A 12439-nucleotide genomic window follows, 5' to 3' on the forward strand; every position below is an offset into this window, starting at 1 on the left:
CCGGACCGCTCCCTGAAGAAGAGGATACTGGGGTTATGGTAGCTAGCTGCTGCCATAACAACGATACCCTCCTTCAAAATACCGAAGTATAATGACAGTGGGCGGTCCGGAAGTGGACAATGCAAAAAAACACAATATAACTTAAGGCCCCTTTCACACTCGGGCGGTGGGTACGTCAGCGGTAAAAACGCTGCTAGGTTTAGCAGCCCTTTTCCGCCAGTTTTGTGGCATTATTTGATGCTTTTACCCCATTCACAAATGCATGTGGGACCTACGTGTGCATTTACACATGAGCGTGGGGGTTGGGGGTGGGGACACTTTAATTTTTTTTAAATTTTATTACCTATTGTATTTAAAATTCTTTTTTACACTGCCTCTAAATTTTTTTTTGACAGGTCCTCTTTACTAAGATATCTGAGGTCTATTAGAACCCTGATCTCTTCTCCGCCCTTAAAAGCATCTTATCACACTGAGATCAGTTTGATCAGATGCTTTCACATGCTGGTAAAGGCCCGTTTACATTAAATGGGAAGGCAGCCCTTTTTACTGCATGTAAAAGCGTTCCAGCAGCTATTTATGTTCTTTGATTGCTTTTACTTTATTCAGCATTTCTGGCTGAAAAGATTAAAACTGGCATACCTCCCAACTGTCCCTGATTTGGAGGGAGTGTCCCTGATTTGGAGCAATGTCCCTCTGTCCCTCTTTCTTCCTCATGTGTCCCTCATTTTGGTCGGCTCTATATAGTTGTATATAAAATGCACCTTTTATCTATCAAAAAGTGTTTCCCAGTGCTAAACCTTTTGTAGCAATTTCTACATTTCATAAGCCAATATAAAGGAATAGTAGTGGTACAAAAAAGCACTTGTGGGTTTAACTATTTTTTGGGGTAATATTCACCTTTAACCCTTTCCCTGCCAGGCCCTGTGCTCCATTTTGTACACTCAGATGGCCAGACCATTTTTGCAATTTTTCCTTTGCTTTTTTATTTTTCACTTATAGCATTCAGAATTTGTGAAAGTACACATAGACCATATATTTTCTGAAAGCACATAATCATTGGAATAAAAAGCAAGTGCTACTGATTTTTTAGATCCAGCGGTATTTGCACAAATGTTTATCAAAGCAGATAAAAACACAGCAAATTTTACAAAATTCCTACTAAATATAAAAGTTTAACCTCTATTGAGTTAATCAATAACAAATATTTGTAACTTTTAAATTGTTCCTTTTTGCGAAATGGTGAAAATTGAACAGATGCAAAAGTGTAAATATTTGATATATAGAAAAATATAGAAATATCTATTATATAGATCTAATATAATATCTAATATATAGAAATATAAATATCTGAAGGTTATCATTTTTCCCTTACAGCTTTCAGAATTTGTGAAAGACCCTCAAAACCATATATTTTCTGAAAGCATAGGACCTTTTTTTAGACCCTGCAGTATTTGTGCAAATGTGTATCGAACCAATATATTAGCAAAAAATACTCTAAAAGCAATATTAGCAGATAAAAACAAAACAAATTTTACAACATTTCTGCTAAATCCCTTCTAAATATAAAAGCTTGATCTGTATGGAATTAATAAATAACAAAAATGTAAAATTTTTACATTGCATCTTTTTGCAGAATGATGAAAATTGAACGCATGCAAAAATGTAAATATACAAATTTCTCAAAAAATCTGAAGGTTTTCATTTTTCCGTTATAGCTTTCAGAATTGGTGAAGGACCCCCAAAACCATATATTTTCTGAAGGCATATGACGTCTAAAATAAAAATAAGGTGCTACTGTTTTTTTTAGACCCCATGGTATTTCTGCAAAATGTTTATCAAATCAATATATTTGCAAAAAAAATACACTAAAACTATTATTAGTAGATAAAAACACAGCTAATTTTACTAAATTCCTGCTAAATCCCTACTAAATATAAAAGCTTAACCTGTATGGAGTTAATAAATAGCAAATTTTAAATTTTGCCTTTCTGCAAAATGGTGAAAATCGAACCTACCCAAAAATTTCTCAAAAAATCTGGAGGTTTTAATTTTCCCCTTACAGCTTTCGGAATTTTAAAAGACCCCTCAAACTAGACATTTTCTAAAAGCACATGTAGAATAAAAAAAAGTGCTACTGATTTTTTTGGGCCCCGCAATAATTGCGCAAATGTTCATCATATGGCTATTTTCACTAAAAATACACTAAAATCATGAATATTGCACATAAATACAACAATATTTACAAAATTCTTGCTAAATTAGTACTAGAGCATTGTTCAAATGTGGCATACTAAAGTGTACGGCCATGGTGGGCCATGTTTACCTGCACAGCACAACACCATACAGGTCATTTGAGAAATTTTGCCTGCACATGAATGTCTATACAATACATGCTAAATGCTCATTAACGTTATAGCTGCGTTAAATTTTAAAGCAGCCTAAAAGCAAATGAACGTGTGTGAAAGTGTGAAAGAACCCACATTAAAACAAATATAGCCAATGTTTTCAAATAACTTCCAAAAAATGCAAATCGATTCAGAACAAGAAATATACAAACAAATCCAAATATAAGAAACATGTCTAATATTTCACCTTCAGGAATATGTTACATGTTCCACCCGTTTCTAGAGTGGAACATGTAAGGGCTCTTTCACACGGGCTTTCCGATCAGGTCCACATGTCAGTTTTTCTGGCAGACCCGATCGGACCCTCCAGTCTCAGAAACATGTCTGGCAGATCGGATCGGATGAAAACGGACAGGTGGTCTGTTTTCATCGGATTTCACCATAGAGGAGAGTGGGACCGTGTCCGTAACCGTTATGCACAGCGGAGTAGACCTGTCACCTGCCTGCTCATTGGGGATCAGCGAAAAGCTTTCACTGTAAAACAACTTGTCCGTACGATGTACAGTGCCTTGAAAATGTATTCATACTCCTTGAAATTTTCCACATTATGAATATTTTCAAGCCCCCCCCTTCCGCCGCGATCTGGTGCCTTTCAATGCTTACCGGAGCTGAAGCATTTGCTCTTCCTGCTGGCTCAGTATGGAGATGAGACATGATGGCCCCCACCCGTCTCCATACAATTGCTAGGCAGAAGCGTTGTCAAAATGTTACTTCCGCCCATAGCTCTTAAAGGGCCAATTTGTTTAAATAATTTTTTTAAATTACAATATTTTTGTTTTTAATTGCATTTTAGTCTAAATATGAGATCTGAGGACTTTTTGACCCCAGATCTCATATTTAAGAGGACCTGCCATGGTTTTTTTCTATTACAAGGGATGTTTACATTCCTTGTAATAGGAATAAAAGTGACATATTTTTTTTTTAAACAGTGTAAAAATAAAAGGTAAAATAAATAATAATAACAAAAAAATTTTAAACGCTCCCCGTGCCACCGAGCTCGCGCGCAGAAGCGGACCCATACGTGAGTAGTGCCCGCATATGAAAATGGTGTTCAAACCACACATGTGAGGTATCGCAGCGATCGGTAGAGCAAGAGCAATAATTCTAGCCCTAGACCTCCTCTGTAACTCAAAATATGCAACCTGCAGAATTTTCTAAACGTCGCCTATGGAAATTTTTAAGGGTAAACATTTGCTGCCATTCCACAAGCGGGCGCAATTTTGAAGCGTGACATGTTGGGTATCGATTTACTCGCGTAACATTATCTTTCATGATATAAAAAAAATTTGCTAATTTTACTGCTGCCTTATTTTTTTATTCAAAAAAAGTGATTTTTTTCCAAAAAAAAGTATGCTGTGCAAATACTGTGTGAAAAAAAGTATTGCAACGACCGCCATTTTATTCTCTAGTGTGTTAGAAAAAAAACATTATATAATGTTTGGGGGTTCTAAGTAATTTTCTAGCAAAAAAATGTTTTAAACACCAAAATCTCAAAATGAGACTGGTCCTTAAGTGGTTAAACCTAAACAATAACATGTCAAAATCACAAATTTTTCACCTTTGTAAAATGTCAAATCCTAAGAATACATTTTTATTGTAAGGTATATTATATATACATTACAGACTTGTTAAACGGCACACCCAAAACAGATTTTTAATTTATGCTTCACTGGCTTCTTACATATCTTAGGGCATGTTTGTTCTTCTGCACTTGGAACTGCCTACATATTTGTTTAGCACATTATGGTGCATTTAAATGCATTATTAACACACTCTGAAATTTTATACTTGTTATGTGACTGTTTTTCTTATGCATTTTGTTTTACTTTGTGAGAAAGAGGTTATGCTTTTTTTGTGTTTTTAATGTGGTTAAATTGTTCAAAAGTTCATGATGCGTACGTTTCTGTTTACTACCATTCTTTTATAATGGAGTTTAAAATTAAAAGCACAGTCAAAATGCAATATGAACTGTTATAAAAAAAAAGGAACGCGCTGGGGGAGATTTTATCAAAACTGGAGCAGACAGAATCTGGAGCAGCTGTGCATGGCAAACAATCAGTTTCTTTGTTGGGGTTCTTTCTTTAAGCAGTTTACCCACTTCCCGACCAGGCCAATTTTTGTGATACAGCACTGCATCGCAGTAACTGACAATTGCGCTGTCTTGCGACGCTGTAAAATAAATAAATGAACAAATAAAATTGATGTCCTTTTTTTCCCACAAATAGAACTTTCTTTTGATCACCTCTGCAGTTTTTATTTTTGCACTATATACAAAAAAAGACATATAAAAAAAAATATATATATTTTTTACTTTCTGCTATAATACATATCCAAAAAAATTATTATAAAAAACTAATTTCTTCATCAATTTAGGCCAATATGTATTCTGCTCTTTTTTGGTAAACAAAATCCCAAAAAGTGTATATTGATTGGTTTGCATAAAAGTTATAGCGTCTACAAAATAGGGTATAGATTTAGGGACTTTTATTTATTTTTATTTTTTTACTAGTAATGGCGGCAATCTGCGATTTTTGGCGGAACTGCAAAAATGCAGTGGACAAATCTGACCCTAAGTGACACTTTCTGGTGACCAGTGACACCAATACAGAGATCAGTGCTATAAAAATGCATTGATCATTCTATAAATGTCACTGGCAGGGAAGGGGTTATCACTAGGGTGGCGATCAAAGGGTTTAATTGTGTTCCCTAGGAGGAGTTTCTAGCTGTTGGTTGTTACACTGGAGAAAAAGCGCAATCGTGATTCATTCTTAGCTGAAATACAACCTCTCACTTTTCCTCACTGACAGATCAGCGGTGTGCTTTGTTTACACCACTGATTCGTCTCTCCTGTGAACGATCGGCGGGTCACGGCGGCCATTCTGGATCTGCTTATAGTCTCCCACTGTGTCCAATCACAGTGACGCACCCCCTAAACCGCTTGCATGAAATCACGTACAGGTACGTGATTTAGCGCAGTCGGGCCGCCCTGCTGCAGTAAATGTACATAGGGTGGTCCGGAAGCAGTTAAAGGAGAAGTACAACCAAAGCTTGTTTGGCTGTACTTCTCCTATGAATCACAGGAGTGCAGTTCGTTTTGCACTTGACCCATTTTCAGCAGAGAAGGCGGACTGAAGTCGGCTCTCTGCTGACATCACAGTCAGCCCAGGCTCTGCATCATCACGACCACAGAGTTGGGATCTTCCCAGATCTGCCCAGATCCCGGGACTGACACACACTGAGGGGGTGATCCCACGCACAGGCTGATCCCACCTCCTCCAAAGCCCAGTGCTTCAGTGAGCAAGTTGGGGGCAGAGCAGAGAGCTGTGACTGACAGTCAGCAGCTCTCTGCTCCGGGAGCTGTGAGCACTGAGCGATCGGTGGCGTTTGATCACTCAATTCTCAGTGTAGAAAAGATGGAGCATTGGACCGATGTTGCATCCACCTAGGTAAGTATGAATCTGAAAAAAAAACATACTTCTCTTTTAGGTGATTCTTTCTTTAAGTGATTCTTTATACAAGTGATATGCCCTGCAAGCTCTGCACTTCATCAAAGCGAACATACATAACAAGCTGCATTGAAAAGCAACAAACGGGCTGCAGTTGATCATGTCTCTCTATTCAGTTCTCCTCCTACTCTATAACATGCACTCTCTATCACTCCTTCTCGCTGTTGTCTCTCTCCTTAAACTCTCTTTCCTTCACAACTTTTCTCTACCCCACAGCTTACAGTATGTACTGTATATCACCCTCCCTTCTGTCCTCTCCCTATTACTGCGCTCATCAACACCTGCTAATTTTACAACCAGATGCTCATAAAACCTCCAGCATGCAGGGGCATGTCTCGTGATATAAATCACACTCCCACATTACCTCCCTCACCTTTCTGCTTCTTCTAACCTCTGATGACACATCCCCAAACTCTTGACCCATATAATTTAACTGTGGCCAATGCTCCCACCTCCCTACACCCTCTGGCAGCAGCTGCAAGCCACAGAACTTAAAGCGGTTCTTCACCCTAAAGGGGAAGTTCCGCTAGTATTATCCCTCCCCCCCTCCGGTGCCACAATCGGCACCTTTCGGGGGGGAGGGGGGTGCAGTTACCTGGATAATCCAGGTAACTGCACCCACTTCCGGCCAGACCGCCGCAGACCCCTGCATCGCTCCGCCCCGCCCGTTGTGTTCTGGGAAACACACTGTTCCCAGAGACACAGCGGGGAACCAGCGCAGCGCAGCGCGACTCCTGCATGCGCAGTAGGGAACCAGGCAGTGAAGCCCTCATGCTTCACTTCCCGATTCCCTGACAGAGGATGGCGGCGGTGCTGCAGCGAGACGAGCGATCGCTCGTCATCTGCCGCCGACATCGCTGGAACCTGGGACAGGTAAGTGTGATATTATTAAAAGTCAGCAGCTGCAATATTAGTAGCTGCTGGCTTTTAATATTTTTTTTTAGGTGCAGCTCCTCTTTAATTTCCGATTCTCTTCTTCCCAAAACCAGCCTCCCCTTCTCCTGCGCCTTCTGGAATGACCACTCTGTCTGTAACAAACTCACCTCCCTCCATCACTCAAAGTTCTGTTCTTTGACCTTTCCTATTTTTCGTGCTGATTGCCTCCCATGGCATTTAATACCATTTCTACACCGATGACACCCAAATCTATCTCTATACCCCTCAGCTCACTCCATCAGTCTACTCACACATCACTAATTTACTGACCAACATATCAGCCTGAATGTTTTACCACTTACTCAAACTCAATCTATCAAAAACTAAGCTCATAATAGTTCCTCCCCACGTACCTCTTTCCCTGATTTCTCTGTCAAAATCAATGGTTCAACTATCAACCAGTCCCCCCATGCAAGGGTCCTAGGTGTAATCCTGGACTCTGAACCTACATAGGCTATCCCCCTTTCAGTCCATCATGAATGCTGCTGCCAGACTTATCCCCATTACAAACCGTTCAGTGTCTGCTACTCCTCTCTGCTAATCCCTCCACTAGCTTCTGCTCATCCAACAAATTCAATTCACTACTTATAAAGCCATCCACAACTCTCCCTCCAGCTATATCACAAACCTAGTCTCAAAATATCAACAAAATTGTTCTCTTCTCTCATCCCAAGAGTTCCTGCTCTCTAGCTCCATTGTCACCCCATCTCATGCTCGCCTCCAGGACTCCCCTAGAGCCTTTCCCATTCTCTGGAACTCCCTAACCTAATATGTCCGACCATCTCCTACTCTGTTCACTTTCAGACAATCCCTGAATACCCATCTCTTCAGAGAAGCCTATCCGACCCCCACCTAACAACTGTACATTTATTTTCTCCATCAGCCCACTCCCCACAGTTATTACCTTTTGTATCTCTTGACCCTCCCTCTTAGGCTGTAAGCTCTAATGAGCAGGGCTCTCTGATTCCTGCTGTATTCAATTGTATTGTAATTTTACTGTCTGTCTTTATGCTGTAAAGTTCTGTGTAAACTGTCAGCATTGTTATTATTATTGTACAGGATTTATATATTTTCACAGAAGCCAATTGGTTGCTATGCACAGCTGCTCCAGATTGTGTCTGCTCTAGTTTGGATAAATTCTTCTAAGCCCTTGTACACATGGTCGGAGATTCCGACAACCAAATCCGTCAGATTTTGTCCGAAGGATTTTGTCCAAAGGATTTTATCCGAAACTGTTGCATACACACGGTCGGACAAAGTTGTCGGAAAATCCAACGTGATGACGTTATTTTGTTACGACAGGACTATGTTCACGCTAGTAGCCAATAGCTTTGGTGTAGGAATTTGATCTGAGCATGCGTGGCACTTTGTCCGATCGGAATTCTCTACACATGATCGGAGTATGTCCGATCGGAGCATTTTGTCTGAATATTTTACCAACAAGTTGGAACACTTGGTCCATCGGATACTCCGACGGAAACAGTCCGATGTAGACCATACACAGTCGGAATATCTGACAAATCGTTCCGATCGGACACATTCCGTCGGAATCTCCGACGTGTGTACAAGGGCTTAGTGATTTTCATAGAAGTAGTGCAGTACTACTCAACTGCATTCCTCAAGTACTGCCAATGGTTTATATTTTCAGGGACTACCTTAGATGAAACATAATGAAAATAATTATGTTTCACACATGCGAACCGTATGTCCGTATTTCATCCATCCATTTGCGGATGAAATACGGACATACATGCATTCCTATGGGAAAGGGGGTGTCTGCTGATGAACATCCGCAGATACATAAGGATAAGGGCATGTACTCCACCCAGTGTGGATTTCTGCTGAGCCTCAGTGGGTCTTCAGACACCAGTAAGCAGATGCTGTTGTCAGGAGCGGTGTAAGACACCAGAAACAAAACCGGAAATCCTGGAGCCCCCCTGAAGTGCATGGACTACATAAGACCGGAAGTAACGGTAGCTCAAAAAAAAAGCACTCCAGGGTGGCTTCAGGATTTCCAGTTTAGCTTCTGGTGTCCTGTACAGGTCCTGTTAGCAGCATCTGCTTCCTGGCTTCTGAAGACCCACTGAGGCTCAACAGCAAACCACACTGTGTGGAGTACATGCTCTTATCTTTATGTATCTTGTGAGTTGCGATTTTTATTAGTGTTTTTTTCTATACACTGCACTAAGCTGGCTTCTTCTGCTGTTTGCTTTATATATTATTGAGTTATTGAGATTACCTCTGTGTCATTCAGGAGCTGCCACAGATATCATTAGACATGTGCACACTGAAATATTTTGTTTCGGAATTTCGTTTTCGTCCGAAAAATACATTTATTTAGTTACTCCCGAAATTTGTTTTTATTTATTTTTTTTCGTTAAAAAATGCATTCGTCCGAAAATCAAAAATAATTAAGGTTGAATCTGTCATTGAAGGCTTATGGTTTCTGTCAAATGTTTAAAGAAGATTCGACGGAGCAGCTAAACTGTACGACGCCGCAATCGTATATTTCCAGGCAAATGTTTTTCACCTACAAGCTATAGTAGAATTCTAATGTTGTATGACACTAGTAATAATTATATTTATTAAATATTATTACTACTCAACCAACATTAGAATTCTTCTATAGCCTATGGGCAGAGCATTTGACCATAAATGTCTGCTCGCGGTGACTGCTTCGTCGAATCTTCATGTCGAATCTTTTCTCTTTATGTCGAATAATCTTGGACTAATGGACTAATAGGACTAATGGACTAATAGGTTAGGCGCATTCGACCTTTTTTGCTATTGTTTCTATAATGTCGAATCTTTTCTCTCTATGTCGAATCTTTTCTCTCTATGTCAAATATTTTCTCTCTATGTCAAATATTTTCTCTCTATGTCAAATCTTTTCTCTCTATGTAGAATAATATTCAACTAATAGAGCTAAGGTTAGGCACATTCGACCACAGGTTCGATGGACACAGATCGCTATTGTCAGCATCATGTCGAATCTCCTATCTATATCGAACTGTTGCAACGAAAACTAAAATAAAGCATTTGTTTATGTTGGTAATGCATTTGGACAAAAACAAATGCACATGTCTAGATATCATTAGGTTTATGGACTTTAATGTAATCCTACACCCCCACAGCACATTCATGTATATGATTATGCTGTAGCTTACAGTAGCTATATCCCTACCTGCACCATTCTTGATCATTTCCTGTGCTACAGGGAATTAAGAAAGCAATGGGTTATTCAACTTCTCATTTTAAACTTTTGGCAGATAGTTCCTTTAGGTGGCAATGTAGGATATGAAATGTAAGTTGCATTTTTGAAATGAGTACTAATTTCTATATTGCATTGCAGCTTGCTAATAAATACGGCCCAGTGTATAGTTTACAAATAGGGCTACAGAAGATGGTTGTGCTCTCTGGCTACGAGGTGGTGAAAGATGCTCTAGTCAATCATGCCGAGGTCTTTGCCGATAGACCACATATCCCAATTTTCACAGAGTTAACTAAGGAAAAAGGTAACCATAACAAATCCTAACAATTTTCAATTTTAACAACAGTCATTTACAGTGCTTTATTACTCCTTGCAAGGCTGAAATCACCATAAGACTGAAAAATGTAGTAATCACTAGTAAGTATTCCCAAATAAATATCTTCTACTGTAAGTACTTTTAGGGTGACTCTTATGCCCAATGTTTCATTCCCTATTGCAGACAATCTGTTTGCTGAAATCTCCATATAAACTTCACTACCACTCCTCCATCTGTGTCTCGGGACAGCAGCTCACGTATAAAGGAAGCTGGGAAACTGCTTGCAGGCTTCATTCATAAATTCATCTGAACAATAATGTTACAATTTCATTTTATTCGTGTGCAGATGAAAGGATAATTATTTAATCTTCACTTAACTTCTGTTAATGCAACCTTCCAAGTGAAAGGAGTTTTTTTTTAAACAGAAAACAGGACTTTGTTTACCTGCTCTGTGCAATCCCCTTTTTCTGGGGTCCCCAGCTGGTGCTCCAGGCCCTTCCTCTTCATTGGGTGCCCCCACGGAAAGCTGCTTCCTTTGACACAGACAATGAGACATGGCCCACCCCATGCTCCCATTTCACAGCTTTTGAGTGACACTTGTGCACATCACTGGATCTGATCGGGCTCACGGGCTCAAGGGGGGGAGCTTTAGCACAGACAGTTTTTCACCTTAAAACATGAGGAAAGGTTGCGAGTACTGAACTTATTCTCTCTGGAGAAGAGACGCTTGAGAGGGGATATGATTTCAATAGACAAATAGCATACTGGTGACCCCACAATAGGGATAAAACTTTTTCATGGAAGGGCGTTTAACAAGACACATGGCCACTCATTAAAATTAGAAGAAAAGAGGTTTAACCTTAAACTACGTAGAGGGTTCTTTACTGTAAGAGCGGCAAGGATGTGGAATTCCCTTCCACAGGCGATGGTCTCAGAGGGGGTCATCAATAGTTTCAAGAAACTATTAGATAAGCACCTGAATGACCACAACATACAGGGATATACAATGTGTATGATCTTGGACCAGATTTTGGACTATTCTTTAAACTCAGCCTGCCTTTTACCAGGACTATCATAAAACCACTGTGCTTGTCTCCCAATTGCAAGTACCTGTTTGCTTTGTTTAGTTTGCACCTGCCTTGGCCTGGTGGCCAGCTACTATAGCATTGTGTAAAAGACCTGGGGGCAATCAGGCCTACTTGCCTTATGGGAAAAGGGGCTGCTATAGATGAAGCACACAGGAGCCAGCTATAGTATCTGACCACCGGCATTGGGGTAGACCTGACAGTGGTGCAGTAAAGTCTTTGTACTGGTAGGCCTATGGAAAATGCAATTTGACAAAAGCCTGTCACTTTTTTAAACATTCAATTTAAAGACATTTTCACAAACTATTTCTACTTACCCCTCTTGCTGATCTGCTAATTTCCTGAATTCCACTAAGGCTTCCACTGGAAGAGTCTTTAGCTTCCGACACACTTCAGAATGAGTTGGATACCTTATATGTTGTGGCATTGAATTGTCACTTCAGGGCAAATTAGTGATGCAGGGTTGAAGGTAGGAACCACAGCGGTCAGCAGGGAGTTCCTTAACCAGTAAAGCTTGGGAAGGCAACAAAGATCAGCCAAGGGTGAAGTATTAAAGTGGTTGTAAACCCTTACAAACCACTTTGACCTACAGGTAAGCCTAGATTAAGGCTTACCTGTAGGTCCAAGCAATATCTCCTAAACCTATATGGTTTAGGAGATATTTGCCCGAAAATGGGCACCGCTGTCTACGGCGCATGCGCCGTAGACAGCGGCGTGCAGGCGCACTGAGCGCGGCATTTCCAAGAATGGAGCTGCCGCGCGTGTCGACTCCCACGCGCATGCGCGGGCTGCGAGACGCCACCAGCAAGATGGATGCGGCGGACTACATGGGACAGCGGCGACTTCGCTGGCTCCTGTGTCAGGTAAGTGACACATAATGGGCTACTATGCGATGCATAGTAGTCCATTATGCTTTTCCTTTGCAGGGAATGAAAGAGGAAGTAAACCCATCAGGGTTTACTTCCTCTTTAACACTTCCC

The 12439-nt window shown here is 40.4% G+C and overlaps 1 protein-coding gene across 1 annotated transcript in view; it reads left to right on the forward strand.

Moving 5' to 3' along the window:
• The window catches only part of LOC143989076 (cytochrome P450 2K6-like), a 73654-nt gene that overhangs the window by 13084 nt on the left and 48131 nt on the right, over window positions 1-12439 (forward strand). The window contains exon 3 of the mRNA XM_077489087.1: window positions 10200-10362. Coding sequence (XP_077345213.1) covers window positions 10200-10362 — 163 coding nt within the window. The remainder of the gene's footprint in view (window positions 1-10199; window positions 10363-12439) is intronic.

This window comes from Lithobates pipiens, unplaced genomic scaffold, assembly GCF_037356315.1.
Source record: "Lithobates pipiens isolate NorthernLeopardFrog02 unplaced genomic scaffold, aLitPip1_a1.2 Scaffold_18, whole genome shotgun sequence".
Classification (NCBI taxonomy): Eukaryota; Metazoa; Chordata; class Amphibia; order Anura; family Ranidae; genus Lithobates; species Lithobates pipiens.